The sequence below is a fragment of the Adelges cooleyi genome, unplaced genomic scaffold, assembly GCF_023614345.1.
Source record: "Adelges cooleyi isolate 19-005CV unplaced genomic scaffold, UGA_ACOO_1.1 ACOO_flye_CR_arks_rails_tigmint_CR_PRNA_2, whole genome shotgun sequence".
Lineage (NCBI taxonomy): Eukaryota > Metazoa > Arthropoda > Insecta > Hemiptera > Adelgidae > Adelges > Adelges cooleyi.
In genome coordinates, this window is record NW_026095860.1 from 1263706 (window position 1) to 1289682 (window position 25977).

General features: G+C 36.6%; 1 protein-coding gene across 1 annotated transcript in view; it reads right to left on the minus strand.

Annotated features, from left to right (window-relative positions):
* LOC126833820 (DE-cadherin) overlaps positions 1-25353 on the minus strand; it is a 139251-nt gene extending 113898 nt beyond the window's left edge. The window contains exon 1 of the mRNA XM_050565375.1: positions 24964-25353. Coding sequence (XP_050421332.1) covers positions 24964-25036 — 73 coding nt within the window. The 5' untranslated portion in view covers positions 25037-25353. The remainder of the gene's footprint in view (positions 1-24963) is intronic.
* Between the last annotated feature and the right edge of the window lie 624 nt (positions 25354-25977).

A 25977-nucleotide genomic window follows, 5' to 3' on the forward strand; every position in this document is an offset into this window, starting at 1 on the left:
TTTATATACATAGAGAGAGAGAGATAGATGAGAGGAGACCCCGGCCGAGTAATTTAAATCGGTATATTTAAAGGGCTGAGGCAATTTTGGGGGACGCGCTCATCAATCTCGATGGACTCTCTCTCACTCTCTCTCTGTCTCTCTTTTAAAAATACTATCACATTAAGAACTTTAGGATTAATTACCGAGGATTACATTTGGACGCTACGGTTTAGAAAAATGTTAATCGACACACATATTTCGGTACATCGAACAATATGATTGGCTAATTAGTAATTGGCATATAGTAAATTTACTATGAGGAGAGGGCACGAGGGGAATGCACAGCCGTTTGCCACAAATAAAAACAATCGTGAAACAGCGTGGGTTTTTTTTTAGGTACAACCTATGTTGAAATTCTTATATACTTAGATAAAGTCAAAACTTATGTTTAAAACGTTTAACTTTCCGCTATTACCTATGTACTTACGCTACTGTTGTGTTTGTTCACTCTAAATATAAATTCTAATATCGTTGAATGTAATTTTTGTGTTAAGTGTGTGATTTTATATTATTCGAGTGATATATTTTTGTCACCGTCGACGATATTAATTATTAAGCTGTTTTAAAAGCTAACAAAAAAAAAATTACAACAGCAACTTTTTTTTCTTTTCACAAATTTCAATTAGGTCGACTTTGTCGAGGTGACACTTTTTTAGTACTCAACGAAAAACGCATTTTAACGCTCGAAATACGTTATTATTATTATTTTAACACATATGTCCTATTTGTTTTTTTTTTTTAATAAAGGTCGAATACGCGACGAACAAAAAAAATAAATCAAACATAGGCTTACCCTTGTATGTATCTATACATATATGTATATGCTACAAATACACGGTTTTCGGATTGGAATTATGTTAATGAAAAGAAAATTGAACGGTATGATAATATTATTTGTAAAGTTTTTGGCAGGCGGGATGGGAGGGACAACGCAACAACCCTCGGGGGTTGTCTTTCCCCGAGGGAACAACAGGGTTCATCGCCGACGATATAAAAATATATATATATTTTTTTTTTCATTGCCCACAGCTGAACAGCTTTGGATCGCGCAAAATAATAGTGGGATAAGAACCAACAATGATAGTAAATTCTTCCCCTCTCGACTGAAATAATACTTAATAAGTTATGAGCGTGTACACTGTACAAATAATATATAAAAACGTTTTTTTATCGATATAAAATATAATTATATTGTACGAAAGCGGATCATTGCCGTTCTCGGTTAGGTCAGGTTTTGTTAATAATGACGACATTATCATTATACATATATTATTTTGTACCTGGTCATATTTTCATTACAAATGGTAAATCCGTAAATACACCCCAGAAGCCATTGTGGTAAAAAAAAAAAATAGTTAATTTCCGTTTCGAAGGATCTTTGGAGGCTGTGCGGTCGGGAAAAAAAGATATGAGTAGTCCTTCGACAAAAATTTACTTTGCCAGACAAATCCAAAAAGATTTCAAGACGGATTTATTATATATTATATATGTATATATAAATAAATATCGAATCAATGACGTTTTGACGGGAAATAGGATTCTTTATAAATCGAAAAATCATATATTTATTAAAAAATAAATAGTTTTATCATTTGATAAAAGACTGCGTAGACTCGAGTATAAGAGAGACTCTTATACGAACAAAGAAATGAAAATCAATTATCATTATTTTCCAAGAAAATCTATATATGTCTTATAGACAACCACTGTGCAATATTATACCATATGCCTTGAGATAAACGTTTCAGTAACAATTTTCAATTGTCCCAGCTGCATTTCAAAAAAAAATTCAGTCTAATGAGTTATTTAAAACTTGAAAAAAAAATGTTGTAGTAATTTTATCACAAACACGGTTGAGCAACCGTATTATCTTGAATCGTGATTTTTACAACTGAAGCGATGGCTGATAAGGAAAACGGTAAACGGTGTCGGTGACGCATCTTAGGATAAGGTTACCGAGTATACCTTTAACGGACAACGGCGATAGTGTACATAATTATTTTTGCACAAGTAATATTGTAAAACCCATAACATGTATTTCCCTATCGCCGGAATCGGAACCAGACCGTATAAGGGCAAGGGGCAACCGTGAAGGTTTATCTCGTTCGAGTGAAACACATTAAACAAGTTTATACGGTGTGATAATTTTTTATCGTCGACCACTCGATATCTCATCGGGTTTAATTAATAATAATTGAATTTTATTGATCGATAGCGTTTTTATATAATATGATCTCAATTTTCCACAAGTTTTTTTTATGTTCCTAGTTCAAGTTTCAAGTTTAGGGCAGGAGGAAAGGCGAAGTGTAGTGTTAATTTATAACGGCGGGCACTTGCCCTCCCTTCCGAACTTTTAAACTCTTATAATTATTTTAAAAAGTAGTTGTTTTAAACTGGATATCAACCGGTGAACATTTAACTAAAAGAAAAAAAAATGTAATTTCTTATTACACCCAATGACATATTGAGTAGTTCCCCATAAAAAGATCACCCTGTGTATTGTAATTACTATTGTAATAACGGACTGGTTCGTGCACTTGTTGTTGCGCACTTTCGGTTTGAGTTTTCTAATATCATACTGCCAATGTGTTTTTGTGAAACACACACACACAAGCAGAACTATTTATTCACGATGAAAACAAACACTGTTACGCCACGGTCTCTCTTTGTTGTTTTGCTTTATTGAAAAACGTGACTTAACCCTTTCCGGGAGGTCACCCCGCCCGTCTAGGAGCGTACACAACATATACAAGTATAACATTATGTACGATTGCGACAAGTCCGAATGGATTTATCAATGCACAATCGCATTACACTTGGCACGGACACAGACATTGCACATTGGCTCTGTCGTATGTGTGGCAAAGAATCCGGCACAAACAGGATAAACGGGTCCGGGAGGAGATAAGGTCAAGTCGAGGAGTATTATATTGTTACACGTTGTACGTTGTGTGTTGGGTGTTTTCGGCGTGTCGGCAGCAACGACAGTGATCACCAGCCCGTAACGAACGTCCGGGACCAAAGACAAAGGTTTCCAAGCGCCAAAACCTACATCCTTTAGAGGTGATTGCATGCCTAGAGCAATTTTTTTTTTTTTGTTATCGAGATAAAGTAGAGACACATTAAGTTTAATGGGGCGGCGGTTAATCCGGTGACCGTGTAGCGCGCTTGCAATCCATTGGACGCGCAAACTCTTCTTAATTGATAGTGTTTGATTAATCTCGTTTGATAAGTGCATTTCTCTGCGGCGAACCGCGGCATTTACTTTGAATTTTCCAAATGCTTTGTACCCGAACCCTTCTCGCTTGTCAAGACAAACGACCGAACGGGTTATATATATATATATATATATGTGGCACACGGTATAACGTAAAGAGTAGTGGGGCGCCTTTGACTCGGCCGCGCGTTATTCGACGGAAGTTTCACACGCAGCGCGTACAAAAGTTGAGAATAATTCGCCCAACTTCCGGTAACAAACACACGGGCTCGTATAATATTATAGTGTATTGCGAGAGAGTGAGTGAGAGAGAGAGCTTTTACTGTATTATAGCATAGAGTGAAAATTGAACTTGCCGGTTACGGCCCGCCGCAAACGTTTTGGAACCGCAGCCAACGGGAGAAGCGAATCGTTTACACGGTTTATTCTCTTCTTGCTCGGTTCAACAAGAATGTTCATTGATGTTTGTGACACGTGAATCGTTGGCGGAGCAAAGCCGAGACGGCGGCAAACAACAATAATAATATTATTATAACACATAATAACATCCGAAAACAGTACCAGACGCGCGGTGCCGACATATTTGTTCGCAAACGTTTACACTACACGTGGGGCTTTTGTAGGGCTCACATAACTGAAATGTTTTCAAACTTTAACGCTCCGGCAACTAGCCCATCCGCTACAGATACCGTTTAATCCCCTAATCGCGCGACTTAGCTGAAAGTAATACACCATCCAAGTCCCCGGCGACCCCCTCGGCAAAAATCGTCCCTTCGTCGCCGTATAATATACATAATATAATTAGACTTTCCGAAAAAGCAAACGCTCGCTTCAACACAAACATAGCCATTGTTTATCAAATATACACAGCGCAGCTGCTGTACAGACTGATTCGTTAGGGATAAGACGCTCATTTTCTCTTTGAAAACCTTTGCAATCGTTTTCTTTTTGTCCATGTTGTCCTTCAATATTTTAAATTGTTTTCCTTCTTATATTCCTCCAAAGCTCTATTAACTCTTTAACATTAAGAATAATTTGCTGAAAATGTCCTAAATGTTTGAACTTTTAATGTAATCATACAAAACTGATTATCGACCAGAGTGCAAATTGTCAGCAAACGTTGGTAATTTTTCATATCTTATACGTCACCGGTTAAGCATATAAGTAAATATTTAGTAATTTTATAACATTGTTAAATAACATTAACAGAACAATTAAAATTATTTCAAGTGATATTGAATGTCTGAGGTATACTTAATGAATCACCCTGTACACAAAAACGGCAACCGATTTTATGCGGGATTCCCGCCGTCAATAGGGATACCAGCCCTGTTGACAGAGCGAATCCCACATAAAATCCATGGCCGATATTGTGTATAGAGCACCGCTTATCTGTAGTATATTTGAAAATCAATCATGTGACCAAAATATGGGGTTACGGCAAAAGAAACAGAGAAGCGCTATCGTTGGTCTATTCCCAGAAGAACATTAGGAAAATCAATGCAAACACAAGTCGAATACCGTCGAACGGCGTGGCCCAATTAAATTTTCCAAGAGGAGGTCTATATAATATATATATATTACCTACAGTAATTCCAAACATACCTATAGAGCTATTTAAATACCTCCTAAATAATTGCGAAATTCTTTTTCAAACACGAGTATTTACTCGGCCACGGTAGTATAATAGCGGGGTTCATTTCAAACGATATTGTTTTTTAGATGAATAATAAACGACACAAACAGTTTGGCCAAACGACAGTAAAAAAAAAAAAAATTATATAATTATATTATCATGCATAATATGAATTCTTCGAATAACCGTAGCACTGTTTGTTTTCTTTGTCAAAGAGCAAATGTTTATTTTGATAAAAAAAAATAATAATAATAATGATAACACCTAATTTTAACTACAACGATTACGTAGCGTTGATACGGTCTATGATCCAATGGTAAAAAAAAAAGGTCAAGGAACCGTGACCTCTAAAAAAAAAAAAAAACCTTAACAACGCATTGCAATGAAGATTATTCAAGTTAATATCAAACATAATATTATATAAACACATACAAATTGTCACTATTGGAAATTGTGTACATCAGGTTATCAGAGATTTTCTAAAATGTACACACCGACTGCCAGAAAACTTGTTTTTGAAAAATTCAACACTTCGACCCTCTTGGTCGCCCCGAAACACTTAAAACTCGACGAGAAGAATAACAACCTCGTTGAAGGGACACGGTATGTGTATTAAATAATGCACGGCCAATCCTTCGGTGTCAAAAAACGTGTTTCAATTATAAAAGCGTTATGCAAACACAACCATAAAGTCAACCCTCGTTTCAAAGATTAGAGTTCAATCGTTTTCACAAGCTTCTCGACACCACACTGGCCTTGATAAGATAATATAACTCTGAACGGTTGCCAACAGGTTAAAGAGGGGACGGGGGTGGGGGAGGGTCAACAATGGGAGGTTTTTTTTGTTTTGTAACTCTTGGCCGGCTATAGAAAACCAACAAAGTTCTCGGTCGAGGGGTCGGTCGAGCGGGTTAATATTATTATCATTATTGTTATTGGATTATTTACTCTGTCCCAAACCGCCTGTTGACAATACTGTGTAACGTTATTAAACGGCCTTTGCCGATGACCCGGAGGCGAATCAACAATGTGACATCGGCCCGAGAAATATGCCCCACGGACACGGGTCTCCTCGGTCTGGCGGTCTTCTTCTCCATGCCGCCGGGGTGTGCTGTATATTATTATATTATAGAGGTGGTCTCTATAATGTGTATACATATAATCTATACCCCCCAAAGAGGCTGGTGGTTAATTCGATCATTACAATACACGCGGAGAGGTGACGACCGCCATACATAAACCGGATTAATTAATGGCATAATCCGATTTAGACCGTTTTGCTAACGTCCCCAGCGTGTCTGCCCCGGTCATCCTGTTCTACCCACCCCATCGTGCACATCCCTCGGACGACCGTTAAAACAACAGTAATTCGGGCACTTGTATTGCCGCGCTATCAATTTAATTCAAACGATTAGGCACCGACGGCCAATAGTAGAATGCTATGTAATAATGTATTTATTCGGATCCGACCGAACCGAACCGAGAAAGTGAGTGTTGTACTGTACACTGTGAGAAGAGGAGCCCCTTCGAAATTACAATATTAAATTATTATTATTATTTTCTTACAACGATTGTGTCTCGTAGTCGACACGTCGGCCGCGCCTAGGTGGGCCCTACGTGTGGTGTGTATCTATCTCCGGTTATCTTGTCCGTCTCGTGAATAATCCAATAAGCACAGGTGAAAAGTCATCGCCATTGGAAATTAATGAAAAACAAAAAAAAAAAAAAAAACCCAGAGTAACTATACTACGTGACCGCAAGTAACTCTCGCACCATGAATCGACCAATCACGGTTTTTTTTCTTTCCATCTAAAAAATCACTCGGATGCCTACTAGTCGACGCAACATAAAAAATAAATTGCAAAATTCAAAAACGTCAAAAAAACTAGTTTTGGGTTTTCCTTGTGGACGAGAGAGAGCTCTGCTGACAGAAATTCAATGTTCTTGTTGAGAGCAGATACAATTTTTTTGTTTCGGATCGACAACCACATGCGTGAGTCATGCAGAAAACGAGAAATTACACATACCTATATATTTATTCAGTTTGTGAGAAATAAATAAAACATCACGTTCGCCACGGTGTGTCATCTCGCAGAGAAAGAGCGCGTTTTCAATAAATTTTAGTCGCCGGTGTGTGTGTGTGTGTGTTGTACGCCCACACGTTAACCTTAGGTCAAAAACACTTGATTAAACTGTTATACAGGGTGATTGAACACAATAATTCTACTCTGTAGGGAGTGTTTTGTCCCTTGAGAAATGGGAAACGGTCGCCGCCGCTGGAGAATCTTGGACATTCATTCCTAATATATTGTCTATTATAGGTGTGCTATGGTAAGTTTTAAAAAAGATAGGCCGGCCAGGCCTGTTAAATCTCGCATTTGCCGGTAAAAAAGTTTACCGGATGGGACGATAAAGTTTTTTTCGAGAGCAGCAAAATAGAAAACCAAGCAGAGTTTTGCGGCGGCAAGCGGGTGTATGTTATGTACCTAACGTGTACTCTATGCACCGTGCCATACGGCCGGTAGTAAATTCCGTTAAGGTTATTTATGTATAGAGAAAACTTACAAGGCCCGACTTTGCCCCGAAAGAACACACCGTATAATATATAGTAGTAGTACACGATGGGGCAGATACACACACACACACACACACACACAAATTGCATTTTACCTCCTAACGACCAATGTTCAAAAAAGGATTTTTCCGGATCCGCGGGCAGGAAGAAGAAGAAGAAGACGAAGACAAGACACTATTCTTATCGGATAAAATCAATTTCTCATTTCACAACAGCAGGCGCCCCCTCCTTCCCACCCTCTACCCTAACATAATACTTAAGGTTTGCTACGGTTTGCGAGTATATCATATCATGTAGGTATGTGCGCTATACACGTGTGCACTGGACGTCCAGGAAAGTAAGTCACTTGTGTCTCGTACTGTACCGTACACAACGACAATATGGTTTATTATAATCACACAACAATAATAATAATAACGGCACCGTCTAGCGGTAAACCGTAGGACGGTTCACGGCGTTTAGCTTATACAGGGTGATCGGTTGACTACGGCCCGGTCAATGTGCTAGAAGACATTAGACATTTTTTAATTAGTTTCGTGCTTTTATAGTTACTAACACACGGACCAATTTTAATTGGTCAATATTAATTTTAAAAAATATATACATCCCCTTGTTTGTTAAAACCCCACGAGAGGTTGACTAACTCTTACATTAGATTATTTACATAAATTAATTTAACAAGTTAATCAAATATACACGGTACCAATTGAAAAGCCAAAGTTCATATTATCAGTGAGTGTATTTTCGAAATTGGACAAACTATTAACTTGAGTCTAATATGTTCTAAGATATAGTTATAGTAAAACCAATCCCCCCGGAATGCGGAAAACAGTTCGAGGTTTTCCGCGTTTGTCAGCGCAATCGAATAGCTGACCAAATGGAGAATTATTTTAATTTGTTGATTTTTTTTAAATAAAATTGGCCATACAAAAACCTCGGTCGCGTTTATGTCAACGAGGATGATAATATCACACGGCCAAGTAATGAACAAACAAATATAGTTTTGGAACTTGCCGCAAGCAGCTGAAACAAAAGCGGTTATTTTTTAACCCCTCAAATATAATATAATGTAATATATACGTACACCGAACGCATGTGCACGTTAGACGTTGATAAATGTGTTGTTTGTCGACGACTCGAGCTTAATAAACTTGCCAAGGAATTATTATCGTCTAAATTGGTTGTCGTCAGTATTTCTAACCGTCTGTCTCTCTCCCGGTCGACGAGCAACTATGCGCTATTTTTCCTATACATTATTGCTCGCCGCCAATAGCACAATATAATGAATGGGACGCATTCTTCTCCAGCACACAACTGCACATACCGAGAAACTATAATGATAACACTAATGTATAACACATCACAACCTAACCTGAAATCGCACACCAGCACACAGTGTACAGGGTGATCATTTGACCGTGAACCACAAATTAGTTTTCGAAACTTTAATTATTATTGTACTTTTAGTAGTATCAAGAATATTTTACTAAAAAACGTCTATTTTTTAACTTATAAGAGTTTAAAAGTTAGGACGGGGAAGGGGTAAGTGCACGCATATAAAAATAACACTTGAAACTTGTTTGTTGTTTCAAAACTGGTTATCGACCAGTCAACGTTTTTTAGTACATTATTGTCAATTTAAAAAGCCGAAAGAAATTTATGCGTTACCATTTAAGTTTCAAAACTGTTGGTGTAACAGTAATTAGTTTGGGAGAGGGGTAGCGACATAAAAATTACCAAATGAGATATTTGATCACCCTGTATTAGCCTAACTGCGCCACGACGGACGACTTTTCACGGGCTTCTCGCGTTTTAGGTTACTAAGTTTTCGCTATTAAAAAAAATAAATAAAATAAAAAATCAATACAAGTTAATGAAATTTAGAATTGTTTATCAACACACGGCCGTCGTCAACATAATAATATAGTGTTGCGTTAGTGTTCTCTTTTCGGGTACCAGCCACGTGTTTATACAGAAAAACAAAAAAAGTCATGTCATGTCAGGAAAAAAAAAACTATAATCAGCACACAATATGTATATAGATCCCTTTTTATTTTATTTTTTGTTCCTCGTTTCTTTACGGGTTTTGATCATTACACTACCATATTATTCTTCGTGACCGCTATAAAACAACGTTGGTTTTAATTTACAAATAATTAAACTCTAACCCCGACCGTAAAATCTTTATCGCAACACGATATTTAATTACAATTTCTTGTTTTTTTCCAACGCACCCGTTGGTTATCTTATCGGTTTTTATTTTTTATTATATTTCTTCGACGATAGCGTTTCGAAATGAAAAAAAAAAAAAATGATTCCCAAGCAGTCTACGAAAAAATATTACAAAAGAGTTCTTATATTGTTAATCGGAAGCCGTCTTTCGAAATGGCCACGGGACAAGATCAATTTCTCTAGGAACATTTCAGAAATTCTGTAAATGTACAAAATCGACTTAGACAGGAAATTAGCCACTCACTACTGCAGGGGCAGTTTAAAATTAATTATTTTACACCCTGTCCAAAACAAACGAAACCCAAGTGCTGGAATACTTTTTTGAAAGTTCACATACGCGTTATGGTCGCTAAGTATTATTGTTCAATCGGTTTCCAAAACTTTCATCGAAAACCCGCACTTCCGGTCCAATCAGCGGAATCGGAATTTATTGCACAACACACACAAGTGACTCATCCTTTGGGAATGAACTGTCCATCTAAACCGTGAATCGTGTATTGCGTCCAACACCGAGTACGCATTATATGCATACAATATGCAATATCTCGGCAACTGTTTAACTTTCATAGGGTTTTCAACACATAACGGAGTAGGGGGGAGGTGAATACATTTTTAAAAAAACTATAAAAGTCTTATATCTTTTATAAGATATCGTGTGGGTTACCAACGGTCACCGTTTACAAGTGTATATTTAACCCTTTCGTTTCTGGGAATTTTTTTTTTCGAAAGAAAAATTCTACAATTGTTTTAAGTATCGGGACTGATATTGATTATCAATATAGCTGCGTCGATTTTTTTTTGATAACGATAGTACGTTGGTAGTATTTTATTCGATTTTTTTAAGTTAAATCCTCGTACGAAGATGTCAGTAACGATAGGGTTAATTTAATACTTATAATATCGGTATTAACACTATTGTAAGATTCGTTCGAGAGTGCTGCTCGCCGCCAACGGGGTTGTGTGTACCTGCACGGGGCGCATTAATACAATATTATATTATATGTACATTCACCTACCCGGCAGCGATCAGACGAAATCCGTTTCGGTCCTCATCCCGTGTACATATACAGGTGTGCTATACCTACGAGGGGTAAGTATATAATGATATCGGGTCGAGGAGTGTGTGCGCGTTGGCGGCGGCGGCGGTGGTGGTGTTTATAAGTATACAGTGGGCCGTCGTAAAGTATGCGTTTAATGTACCAAAACGGCCACGGGGGCAACGCTAATTTATTATAACGACGGCGGAATTACAAGCCACAGGAATGGTACACACACACACACACACACACACACATACGATTCCATCGTTAGGAACAAAAGACGAATCGAATTTATAACCGTCGCCGCGTTCGATTAATGCGGGCAGTGAACTACTACTACTACCGTCGGATAAATGCCGGCTAAGTAGAAACAATTAAACCCACGACCGGTGTGTGCTTGAATTATAAAACGGATATCCGATGTTTGAATCCGAATTTGAGTGTTTTAGAAGGGCTCTGCGGTGCTCTCGCTCACACACTTTAGTCGTTAAACCCTTTTATTTGGGCTGCGCACCGCGGCTAAAAGAACTTTGCCGGTCTAAAACTTCCCAACCGCTCCCCCCCCCCAAAAAAAAACCCCGTTTTGTGTCTTTGGTTTACAACATGATCAGACACTGGCCGAAATAAAAATGAAAATATCGAGTTAAGAATCAGCTTAATGTTCGAGGCCACGATCAAACGACTTGCGAGCGCGCGTTTGATTTCTTTCCAAACGAGAAGAAAACCTGGATGGCATATTTTCAATAACGCAATTCTATGTCACCCAGACTAATTACAAAGAGTTGTGATTTTTTTATTGTTATTGTTTTTTTCCCCGTCAACAACACAATATTGTTTTGAAAACACAAAACTATAACCAAACGGATAGGCTCGAATATCTTTCCAAAACGAATACAATACCACAGGCGGTGTTGACAAAATATTTCCAATGGCATACATAAAACAAGTTTGTTTTGTTTTCGCCATTTTCTTCGGCATAACACCGCGGCCAATACACAATCAACACAAACATTTAAGACGTTTAATGTTGCACGCTGCGTACGATTCAGTTTATTCGCTGCTGAAAAGGTCAACGAAGACAGCGGCTCTGGCGATCGAAGGAGGGAAGTTGTTGATCGAAAACCGGTTCATTAATCGTTTTTAGAGAGCAATTAGTAATGTAGGAAAAGAATTAAGATGATCAAGCTAGGGAGGCCAATCGGTGTAGTATTCAATTGTTGATAAAACACAAACCACACGTTTACACAAGCAAACATAATTTAAATTCAGTTCAGTCGTCCAACGCCCATTCGATAGACTGATGTAAAAACAAGTTGAACCAGGAAAAAACATTGAAATTTACAATACTTATAATGTGAATAGGTACTGAGTTTTAAGTATGGAAATAAGAAACAAATAATCTAAAAAAAAAAACATTCCCTCAAGGACTTTAATGGTACTACAATTTGTTTGCTGTAATATTTAAGCGAACTAGTATGAATATTGATATTTTTTAAACGGTTAAATTATATTGGTGTTTGATTCTGGTCAAAGATGAGGGGGGGGGGGCAACGATAACATCGATCTTATATACTTTAGCAGTAACCCAATAGTAGATCATATTATATTATTATGGGCCGTGTGTAACGTAACCGCCGCATCGGAAGGCGATATAGCGGCTTGGGAAACGTCGGTTGCCGCCAAAAACCATAATGGAAAAAAATCGTAAATTTCAACTCCGCACACGGCAGAGACCGTGCTATCCAAGACCGTAAGTATAAGTTATATTGACTTTGGCCAATACGGCCATAACGTCTATAAATAATGGGTACCTAATAATATAACACACACACACGGGTAAGGAGGAAAAGGAGAGAACGTACTCGGGTAGGTAGTATTTTTTCATTATTATTTTTTTCGCTTTTGCTGCGTTTTGCCTCGGGGAGAATGCGCTTTATTGTTTATATTAACTATATTATTATTATTCATATTATCATAGAAAACAAGAGGCCGGTTGATTGCGACCTAACGCGTCACCGCCACAAAAGTTTAAATTGAGAGAGAGCGAGAGGGACCAACCAAAGACACCACAGCGCGAGGCTATGTGTGCATACACTCACACACACAACATAATCCATCCATCATATTGTTTCCACCAAATCGTGAGTCTCACCTAATAGCACCGTGACTCATTAAACAGACGTCACACCGAGTTCAGGAGACCAGATCTGGGTTGTTGTCTCTCGTGACATTCAAACACAGTCAAGAAACACACAGACACAAGAAGGCACTATAATATCCAATGTATACATTTTGTTTGTTACTTTACCGTCCTACCACGACGACGCCATGACGTTCGTTTCCTTTAAAAGTAAAATACTGAGCCGCGTACAAAAACCGCCAAGCACAGTCTAAACCAAGTAGGTACAGTAAGAAGCTACAAAGGAAATTACCAAAATGTTGTCGAGTATTCAGAAACTTGTATCGAAGAGTTTTATCAAATTTGACGTACTTATCTTGTGTGTTCCGAATTTTAAAAACCGGTCTAATTATTTTTTTATGGTCTTAGGTGGTGAAGGAGTTGATTTTTTATTTTCACCCACCAAAGTACGTCCAATCGCATTCATAGTCATAGTGTGGTGTTCAGGCAAAAAAACACAAATCATCCTAAGTCCAATAGCTACAAGCAGATATCACAAGCGTTTGGGAATTTGTCCGATCCAATGTGGGTATTATTGTTCAAAAGTTAATATAAAAATGTCTGGAAAAAAAAAAAAGGGATTTGTAATACCAAATCGAACGATGGATTTAACGGCGATCGGCCGAGTTTAATCATACACCACGAAGCCTTCCAACAATAGAACTGACCGCGGCTGTAGGTCCTATATGCATGGGTAATTTGTAATCCGCTCTAATTAGGGGATTTGTTTTGTCGACCGGAGGACCACCAATAACCTCGGCCAAACGTCAAAAGCTCACACAGTTTGACCGGTACAGGTATAGGTACGTACACGTATTTAATATGGCATTCGAATAACAATAATATAACTACAACATAAATCCAGGTTGGAAAACACATCAGCCACAGGCAACGCGATTTTAAAAAAATGCTAGTTTTCTTCTTCCCGTACGGCCAGTAAAAAGTAATATTTAATTAAATTGTCGTCACCAATATGTTATTATTTTAGTTTTTTCTGTGTTGTAAGGACATCGTACACAAGCGCATATCTCCGGGGAATAGGGCATGATGCGTTTGCCTTTATGCAAAATGGCTAATTACTGGGAACGACGACAGATACGGGTTGTTCGTCCCTCGGGTGGTATACACACACAGACGAGTCACGGGGTATTTTTAATATCGGATGACACTGCAAAAGGCAGTCGACGGCGACGGTTTAATTAAGGAGCAGCCGGAGGCCAACAGAGGTGAGCGTTAAAGCAAAGAAAAACGACAAAAATCCCTTAACGTCCATTGGCCCAGCGCTGTTGCCGTGTAACAACATTACTATATACAAGTGTTCTCAAAGGATCTACTCGAGAATCTCTTCTCTTCTCTCGCCGCGGCAGTCTTTTACTTTGTAGACATCCGGATTTAACCGTAGCCACGTCGATAATAACCAAAGATCACAATAGCCACCCTGTATACAGATTAAACTCTGCCAACAATATGTACTCTTGGTATCTATAGTTCCTTTTGATTCCATCGAGCATTGGTGTTCCGTATGTTCGAAAATCATTAGCTAACTAATGTGTTTGAAAGGCTAAGATAAAATTGATTAAACAAACATACATACATAGACACTAATTTTACAAAATGCATCGCTCGAGTTGTATTTTAGTAAATCTCTAAAGCGAAACAACAACACTAAAACCAAGGAAAACTAATTTTCAAATAACAACATTTCGTTAGGCGATATTATTGTTCATACAATCATAATATTATTGCAACGATTTCCTAGAAGTCGTGTTTCAGTTTATAATCTGTAAAATTTGCATAACAAAAAAAAAAAATAATAATTCAAAAGAAGTACCCACACAAAGGAGACGCGTTATTATTTGGAACACTATAATGACCGTCCACCACTTTCTTCACAGTGCATGCGGCGGTCGTATGATAAATGATTAAAGAAAAAAAATCCTATTGTTTTAGTCGAATAATTATTTTGTGGCGGCCGATTACGTTACCTTGTAGTATTTTAATAAAATAAATATTGAAAATTTTCATTAAAATTACAACGGAATCAAAGTAACAAGCTTTTAATTTTGACAACAAAACTGTGTACAAATTCCATTGACAACGCCATATTTATATGGATTGCATTTTAAGAATGTTATAAGTTGCTCTAGAGTGGGAAACTATACGTATCTATTCACCATTGAATAATAGGATGACAAATGTAGTTTATAAAGTGCAAGTATACGGTAATAGAATAAGTTAATTAAGTAGGAAAAAATAAAAAATAAAAAGCCTAGTACTCATTCACGAAATTAAATACAACTGTATTGAGAATATGATGATTTAGTTTAGCTTAGTAATTGCTGCGTTTAAAAGGTCTTTATAAATAAACGAACCAACTTTAATCAATAGCTACAATTGCATCTTAAAGTTATAACCTTTGAGAATCAGATCACTGCTGAATTATTCAGTATTTGTTAATTTTTGATAATTAGAATCGACAAAGGCATATATAATGTAGTCTTCAATTGGTTTTATCTTATCTGTGGTGGTGGTGGTAATAATAATAATAATAATAATAGGTAATTGAAGGAGAAGAAAAAAAATAATGTTCGCCAACGGATTAAACAACCGTTGCCTGTAGAAAATCACTGAGCAAATTGCCAAGCACATATTATTATACATTGTATCATCATTATCATCGTCGGGTCGTGTTATGCGACGTTGTCGTTGTGCCAAATGTGCACGTGATGCGGTGCTGGAGAAAAATATACACAACAAATAAAAAAACACCGTGATCACGAATAAAAAATAAATAAAAAGAGACCACGTAACGGGTTTTTTACTTCTCCTCCTCCTACTCCTTTTCCTTTCATCCGACGACGTCAGCAATAGCTGCTACGTACAAGTCATCGACGGATTTGCCATAGTACAAAATATGTGTACATATGAAAAATATTATGCAAAACCGCATCAGACGGAAGTAGGCAAATCGGTATCAACAATATGTACCACATACTAAACGGAAACACCGTACAAGATATATGAAATAATCGCCAATTATTATTCATACAGTAAAAAATATTTTTATCAGAAATTATTGTCAATGCTTTCCCCCCCCCCCCGTAGGCATTAAAATGCTAAATACATATATGTTTTTCAATGGAAATTTTCACCTTCGCACAGTACAAAACAACATTGGGCACGACTTTTCAAAAAAAAAAAAAAAAAGTATAAAATTACCTTAACTTTGTCCTTTGTCCCTTTGTCGATGCGTTCTGTGCAACTGTAAAGCAACTATAACGGTCGATATTGAATAGGAAAACAATTAAGTTACAAAAGTTTCCAAGCTAAAAGTCAACACGAGTCGTCTATGCGAGTAGCGCACGCGAGTAAAAAAGTATTTTTGAACCACTCTAGGCCTCGCACTCGCCTTTAAACTTTTTTAATGTTATGTTTTGAACCGTGTATGGATTTTTAAAAATATTACAATGTGTACAAGATCAACAGTAAACTATGTAACCCGGGCAGTATCTTATAGAAGGTGTTGGACACGTTCAAACTATTCTTTTTTATTTAATTTTATTACATAGGTAGTTCCTTCCATTTTTTATTAACTTTTTAAACTATGAACACTTAGTTCATATAGTGTTTTAACGCATAAGAAACGGTGTTGTATTGATGAAAAATACAACCAGTTCGGGCTGACTAATGGCTATTAGTTGAAAGTACGAAATAGAATTATTTAAAAATAAACCTTATATCATATCTTTTAAGATATTGGCCGGGTCAAGGTTAACCAATAGCCGTGTAATTCGACAGGATTGTCTTGAATTTTAAGACAATATCTATTATGCTAATTCACGGTGACTGGTGGAATATATTCACCGCTTGGACTACCAAAGTACGATGATGGTACATATATATATATATTTTTTTTTTTTTACTTCCGGCACGTTTACACCGGATATGCAATGGCCCGCCCGAGTGTAGCCGTTTCCAGCACTCGCGAGACATCGGTCGAAAATGCGTGCAGTACGGTTTTAACACAATTGCACACATAATTACCCGTGGAAATCGCTAGATTAACGACTGCATTCATCGACTGTTGGCCGTGGCAAATTTTTCTGAAAATAAAAGAAAGGGAGATGGGGCGGTGGTGTGAGACACGTGCCCCGCAGTGATTCGTCCTGTGGGCTCCTCGTTTCCGGTGACTTTCGTTTTGTTTAATTGAACGCGTTAATTGCTCTCCATTCACCGGTGTCGGCGGACCGAAAGCAAAATCGCCGACAAGAGAAATAAAAACGTTGGCGCCTTATAATCGTCCAGAACAGAACAACATTGTACACGTCATACAGGTCTAATGTGTATTGTATTATGTAATAAACCGTGTTCTATGTGACCCCCCCAGTCAATATCTTAAAAGATATTCAAGACAAAGAATAATTTGCTTAGAATTTACAACTGGAAGAGTGCAGTGCGGTCGAGTAATTATTAGTCATATAATAACAGTATGAAACCGAATGATTTGAAGAAAATCTTCTTGTGCTGATTTATAAGAGTCATAGCTGTTAACCAATCATCCTGTACACACACACACGATGACGTGTACGGTGTAGACTGTATAGGTAGTGCGCAGAGCAAAACACAACGTTATGCAGACATAATATTATCCGCAACAATAGTGCGGCATCGCCCAGCTGCATGGCATTATGTGTCTCCCCCGATGTCTTCAGTCCGTATGAAAATAAAAATATTACCCAACAATATTCAACCCTGTCTTCAAGTCTTATAAAACCAAATAATAATACAAATAATCGGTACAATAATAAAGCCTTTCTTCGAGTTAACCGAAACGAAAAAAATGTGTAAAAAAAAAAGACATTGGATCATACAAACTGTAAATACCAGGCTAAGATAACAATGATTGTCGATTTTAAAAGAATATAATTTTAATATTATAAATGAAAACTATCGCCTTTATTGAAGGAATAAAAATAACGGTAAATGGATCATGATTTTATTTATTTATTATAGGATTACCAGTTAATTTTAATAAAACATGAATTTTTAGATGTTATGAGAACATAAAATATATTATTTCGGTCATTTATTGGATTTACATCAAACTAGGCAGTTTTTGAGCTGATTTGACAGCTCTTTCTAATCTTATCTTACCGTACCAGTTGCACCCTAATAACATATAATTTTATAATACACTAAAATCAATGGACAATGCACAGCAGTATAATTTTTTTTTTAAAGCGTTCCACAAAACGACGTTCTATCCTAAATATGTTTTGAAAAAATTATAAAAATAGTTTTTACTTGGAAGATGTATACCTATAAAAACCTTGTTAAGAAAATGATTGAAATAAATTGACTCTGCGAGACAAACGAGTTATCGGTGAAGACATTTTCCTGGAAAACATTCATTTCCAACCGTCGGTTTATTTTACAATTTGCAAAAAAACGTCACGTTCGAAATTCCAAAAACCCGTAAGTAGGCATTTTGTTAAGAAAACCTTTATATATTTTCAATTAATCTACACATGGTGATGGGTATTTTTTTTATTAGTTATGGGTTTTATATTTACATATTACACTGCTGTGTTCGTCTCGCCGATTGTAATAAAATTGTTTTTTTTTTGTCTACTACAAAATTAGAATTTAGAGAGGAATTTCCTTTGGGTATATATGCGTTTCTTACAACAATTTCCACACCGCCCTGTGTCTCAACAAACTGAATGCAAACGCTTCGAATTGCAGAGCTCTAGACTGTGAAAATAATAATAAGAAGAAAAAATACTAAAATGTAATTCGCGTAACTTTAATTATTATCCTCTTTTTTTTCTTTTTTTTTTCGTACAACGGTAACTTGCACGCACAAACCGAACACAAATCCGACGTCTTAGATTAACGCTGACTGTTTTTTTTAAATATATATATATATATTTTTTTTTTTGTCGTTTTACCTACGTGTAAAACAATATAAGAACGCATTAGATATCGTACGGTGGTTTTTTTTTTTGTTGTTTGCCAATGTGGGCGTGAGTACTTCAAAAATAACACATAGGTATGAAATAAAAAAAAAAAAAAAACTGTTTGTTTTTCTGCGCGTCGAGTGTGTTGAACCACCACACCGGCCGGGCTTATCTGTCGCATTGTCACCAATATAATATTATTATATTATTATTCTAGTAAAGGATATTATGTAATCGACTGGCAAACAACGTTACGAGTACAGAAAAGATTTGGTAAAAAATAAAAAAAACAAGTATTACATTTTACACAAAGCACCAACAACAATCGACGGGGACGGCGTTTGTGTTCAAAAAGAACAAATGCCAGAGTAAAAAAAAAAAAAAGGCTGTGCAATTTTTTTAATAATATCATACACTTTATTTTGAGATTCTTTTAAACACGAACAAACCGGAACTCAACCTGCCTATAATACCTGGTCGCCGTGGAAATTCGTCGAGTTTCCGGTTTTTTTGTGTTTGATCTTATAGTGCCACGATTTTCAAAAGAAAAGAAAAAACGCCTACAAATGTGTAAACCTTTTGACGGTATAGACTCCGTTTGCTTTCATAAAATAAAAAAAAGCTAATTCACCGAAAGGGTGGGAGGAGGGGATAAGGGAATTGATTTTTGCTATTATTTTAGTTCAATATCGTATAGTATAAGGTAGTATAAGGTATAACGGATGAGACACGACCGGAATTTAAAAACCAATAGATGACTAATCGCCGTTGAGTGCTTAAAGACATAGGGAGAAAATCTACCGTTTTTTTATTATTATTATTTTATTATTTTTTTTATTAGGTTAATACCGACGACATTATCGCCGCCATGATGCAATACTAAATAGAAGCATTAGGAGAGAATTATTACAGTCGTTATCGGTCCGAGACGACGCTTGTTGACACGTCACACAGCAGAACACGGTAGGTACTATAAAACTCGAATGGAAAAAAATTACATCCGAACCGCTTCGATTCGTGCAAGAGAAGAACAAGTAGTCAAAGAACCCCCAAAAAAAAAAAAAGTCAAAATACAGAAGAAAAAAAAAACACAAAACAAAACTTTTTTTCTGCAGCCGAACAACACAAACGTTTAGGAAAAATCTTGAAAATGCAAAAAAAAACTATTTCTAACGGTAAACTCTCTCACTAACGCCAGAAATACATCTGCATACCTATGTATTTTTTTTAAGTAAGTACTTATTTAGCTTATTGGCCCTTTCCTAAAATATAGAACATGATAAACACCGGTGAAACGGAAATTAAAAGCGTTTCGACATTCAGAAATGGCTTATTTACCGAAAATACACCTTTATGTAATAATCGAATTATATCTCCATAAGCTATGGATTTTCTAGAGCACGTTTGTTAGGCTAGTACTTACAAAACTTGTTCGTCTCACTGTAAAAAATGTTTTACCGCCATGAAAACATAGCGAGTATAAATATGGCGACTTATTCCCATTGTGAAACAAGCTATACCTATACTATTATTGTAGTGTTCCAGAGCTCATTATAAACATATTTAGTGGTAGAGTCTTATGGAAATTACCGTTTGGCCGGATTTGTGTACAGGAATTTTTTTTTTTTAATGCAATGCACGCAACCGTCGTCGCAGAAGTAGTTGATTAAGTAGAAAACACACTGCCAGCCATTATTACAATATTCATTTTATGGTGGATAACACACGCTCTCCGTGCATAATATCTACCCTCGCGGTATACAACCATTTAATAACCGTAATAAATTATTAATAATAACCGGGGTTGCGTTTTCGCAGCGCGGAATCCTCAACTATTGTCAAATCCATTAGCGGTGCACAGCCGAAGGCTTAGGTTAGGTTATGGTTATGCCTTTTGGTACAACCCGACCAAACTTAATCGTTTTTTCGACCAACCACAATTATTTGGAAATCAAACGGCCACTTACTTGACCACTCGCCCCACACGGGTCACACAAAGAGACAAAATTTAAATATCAATTTTTTTTTGGCAGTTTAATTCACACTAATATACAAATAAACTGCTTAGCAACGTTCCTGACAAAATTCCCTTGGGTTTTATTAAACAGTTCCCAGCACTCTAAGAGCCATATATTTTAGAAATTATGTCCATCGCAGTGTGCCTACTGGGCTATCTAAGAAATCTAAAACTCAATCTGTCAAGTCAAAAAGTTTTTACCATAATTATATATAATCTGCATAGCAAGTCGCCTGATAACATTCTACAATTATTAATACAGTTTTACAGCCCTGTAGCAGCTATATTTTAGAATTTATACCTAAAGGGTTTAGGTGAAATTTTTTACTGTTGTTCGATTTGAGTTAGGTTCCCAAAATAGGGAAGAAAAGTACTATTTCTGGGGGAAAACACAGATAACCTTAACCTAACCTAAACTAAACTAACCTAATCAAATCTAACCTAAAGTGTAATTAATCGACAGTTTTCGAAACTGAATTAAATTAGTCACTAGTTTCAGTTTATCCAAAAAGTCCATTTTTGAGTACAAATTAAACATTCGAGGTTTATAAATAATAGGCAAGCCTATACACGCCAATATATTTTCTTAATATGCATTTGAACAGTAATATTATTTTTCAAAATATACTATTGAATTTTTTTTAACAAATTTATCGGTTTTAATAGAATTTCACGAATCGGTTGGTAACAAAAATTGTATAATATCGAGAAATTTATCAAATAATCAAATGTGCACAGCAAAACACAAACAGAAACCGCAACGCTTTCGATAGGACTTTATCGATAAGTTAACGGACTTCTAATAATAATTTTAAAAAAAACGTACTTTTGTTATTTACAGCGTATAAAATATAAAAAAAATTTTTTTTACATTCAGTCCCTTCTGAACGAGATAGAAATAAGGTTAAGTAGAGCGATAATAGTTTTATGAGAAAGCATTAACTCATGTAATGTTAATAATAAAAGATATGTACCTATATTTTATTGGTATTACAACGGCAATATAAATTTACTTAAACGTTTGTGCACGATTACACTCGGCCGAGTATTACAATATAAAGACTTGTAAAACGTAACTTGACATTTATTTCCGGTACTGTTCAATTATATTATTTACAACAATTTATATATTATGTATTATTTTCATTCATTTGCCAGTTTGCGCTGCGAACAATGAAGAAACCGAATTCAGCGAAAAGCGCCAAGAGACAAAATCTGCTTCCGGGAAGTAGAAAAACAGTAATTAAAAAAAAATCGACTATAAACGCACAATGAAACTAGTATTAATATTAAAATAACTTAAGAAAAAGGTATTTTTTTTTTTTTTTTTGAGATACCGCCGTTTAAGAGGGAAAATTCAATATCTCGAGACTACCGAGAAAAAATATAATACAACCCATTGACCGAGTCGGTGAGTTTTTCCAAAGGAATTTCGTTCTACGGCGAAACAACAATATATTATAATATAAAATATAATATATGAAAATATGATATCCACACGAGAAGAGACACGCGAAAAAATGATTTGTTTTTTTATTGATTTTTATATGTATACTAATATTTCAGTGTCTGCATTCGAAGATATATCCGCAGATGTTTTCAATCCGATTGTCTAGATCGCACAAATCGAACCAGAGAGGTAAGTACTTAACTGGGCCAACAAATTCACACCGCCCACTACACAAAGTCGAAAAACATATTTACACATTTTTTTCAACCGGAAGTTGACTTTTTGAAGTATAAAAAAAAATTACTTAGTTCCTACCGAGGTGTATGTACGTCAAACCGATCAGTCAAAATGTTCCATAGTTTATTTTACCGTCATTAAAAAAAAAAAAAAATTGTAGTGACCCTTTTTTTACCGAGTAAACTGAAAATTATCATATAACGCGATTCAACGTATGAATCTGTTTTTTTAAATGTTGTGTTTGCTTAAAGGGGAACAGGTCGAAGAATGCAATTTAGGGTTATTGATGTGAAATAATACTTTCTTAAAATATTGTGTACGTTTGGGACTTGACGAAATAAGTCGTAGGATGTGATGTTAAACCTTAGTATTCATACGTGAAAAATGGGATTAAACGATGCTGAAGTTTTGCACGAAAGAGGATAACTCGCTTATCCTTAGTTTGGGCAAAACGAGTGAGGTCGCCTTGTCCCTTTATGCACACAAATTACACTTGGCATAACTCGTTTTTTGTCAATAAACACACATTTCAGGCAAAATATTATAGGAAAACGTATAAGAAAGACTTTTTGGTAATTCCGAAAATTGATTTAATTTATATTAGATACAAATATAACTCAGGTTGTATACCTACTTAATATCAGCCCTCGGTGTAAAGATTGGATTTTAAATTATTACTTTATTTATATAATTATTTACACCTATCAGTTTAAATTAAAAGTGTTCAATAGATCTATTAGAACAGATGTTAAACTTGAACGAACTAATTACTAATTAACATATTATATGAACATTTAAAAACATTGTACACCCCCCAAAAAACAAAAAAATTTAACTAAAACTCGTCATTAATCTTTCAAAAACAATAATAAAATTATCAATACCTATATAATAAGTATAGAAATATTTACAATCTATACCTAAAATAAGTAAATTGGTTGACTACAAAAAAAGAAACGCACAGTGACACGAGTAGAGGGGAATCTCTCAGTTAAGACACCTGATGAGGTAAAAGAACTTTCATAGGTAAATATTATATTTTTATGAGGGGAAAATGTAATTTCCTATTGTTTTTTTTTTTTAAGAGGGCGTCGCACCGCCCATTTTTAAGGAGTAAAGTATAGGCAATTTATTACAATATCTTAATTTAAAGGTTAAACTGTGACTCTATTTTGGTGGTTAATTTGGACTATCACAGCATCCTTGAAAGCGATTTAAAAATGTTTTTTCATCTCTACTTGTTTAAGCAGACTGAAAATAACTCGCTTAATTTTGGTTTTAGAGTAAAAGCGCCCATTATAAAATTAAAAGAGAACAATATTCCGGAGGGCATGACGGTGCGTTTTTTTCATTATTCTAAGTATAACGCTCAATACATAGTTTAGAAATAATGACTATTTTAACATTTTTAAAGACCTGTAACTTTTGAAAAAATGAATTTTTGCCCTCCGGAATATTGTTGTCTTCTAATTTTACAATGGGTGCTTTTACTCTAAAACCAAAATTAAGCGAGCTATTTTCAGTCTGCTTAAACATGTTTTTACCACTGAAAATCACCGGTGCGACGCCCTCTTAAGGGGAATATTTCCAAAACATTCCCTCTGTTCCCGGGAGGAACATTCCTTGGGAAAATTTCCTATAGTGGCACATCATCACACGTCCAAACCCACTGTACCAGATTAGTAGTATTCTCTTGGTCCGTTATCGTTTATTACAATAATAGACGAGGGTAGTTTTTTTTAGGGATAAAGAAAGGACGTTCTCGTTCTAGCATGGTGTTTTCCTGTCGATTCGAACACGACGACCCGAGTGCAACGGAGTTTGTTTTTTTTTTTTTTTATACATAAAAAATATATAATATTATGTGTGTGTGTGTGTGTGTGTGTGTATTATACTATATTATTATTATTATATACCTGTATACCTGTATATGAACATACACTGCGGACGGAACACCTGCAGCAGGTAACAATAATAATAATTACACGTGACGGTGGAGTGGGGGTAACGGGCCGCGACCCCTCGTCCCCCCTCCCCCGACATGAGGTCGAGACGCGCCAACAGGCAGCAGCAGTTTGTGAACAAAGAGCCACAGGTAGGTACGGAAAAACCGGTTACGCGGTACCGCGCCTCCCCCCTCGCCTACCGCCGGCACGTCGAGACGTTTGTTACACAGTGTTGCTGGTTGCGGTACGTCGAATATCCATCGGTGGATCGGCGGTCGGTCCACCGATGGACGTTCGACATAAGCAACAGGGCGGGCATAATGTTCACTTTTTAATCGACGATAACGATTATTTATGTTAGGATATTATTGTTATTTAACATTTTTTTGCGTTTTTTTTTTTTTTTTTTGATAGCGGCTCGTCACCACTTACCTGGTTGTTGTCCGTAGACGAGCGCCGCTATGCCCAGCAGGAACAGCAAACCGGCGGCGGCGGTCGGCCGCATCGCTCTACAGTTGGCCCAAGACGATAATAATACCGGATATCGTTGTTGTTGTTGTTGTTGTTGTCAAACGACGACAAGGATGATGATATTATCGTTATCCCGGTTTGGGGGTGTACTCCTCGTGTGAATAAAAAAAAAAACAAAACACTGCACGCGCGCACCACGCCGTGGTCTATCCGCCGACCGACATCTCGGATTCGGTGTCCCGGAAAGAGAATTAAAAACAAATCTTTCGTCTAGACACCGCGATTCGAGAACAAAAAAAAAAGTAAGCAAGTATAGTGTAAAAAACAAAACCCAAAAAAAAAAAAAAACGTGTGCTCGGCGGGCCCGGAGTACACGCGACGCGAAACGTAACACGAACGACGCGCACGGTGCAAAAATGCCGACTACCGCTGCCGCCTGCCGCCGCCGCCGCCGGCACAACCGGACCGCGCGCCAGAGACCGTTAAATCCGACGGCGCCCGACCGTTGCCGAGCGGACCCGTCGGGTTTTCAAAAACGTACCTATTCATCCGCTCTCCGGTTTGTCCACGGTGGCGGCGGCGGCCGTGGGGCGGCGCACAGTCACGGGTTAAAAGGGGGGGGGGACAGCCGGCAGGGACGGGCAACAATTTAACGGGGAAGTTAATACAAGATTTTCCCAAGTAACAGCTCATTTTATTCATGCCATTCGAAATTCCTTATTTTCAAAATGAATACATTCAGAAAAAAGAAAAAAAGAAATGGAAAGCATATTCCAAGTGCGTTCCAAAAAAAAATAATTTTCAATATATTTTACTCTTGTATACAGAGAAATAAGTGTTTGTAGGGGAGCCCTGAAAACGTATCTTGTAATAATGTACCTTATAATGTAAATTATTGTACATACCTACTCAGTTTAAATTTTTTATTTGAGAATTTTTTGTTCTTAAAAATGTCATTTCATATCTAATGGTTTG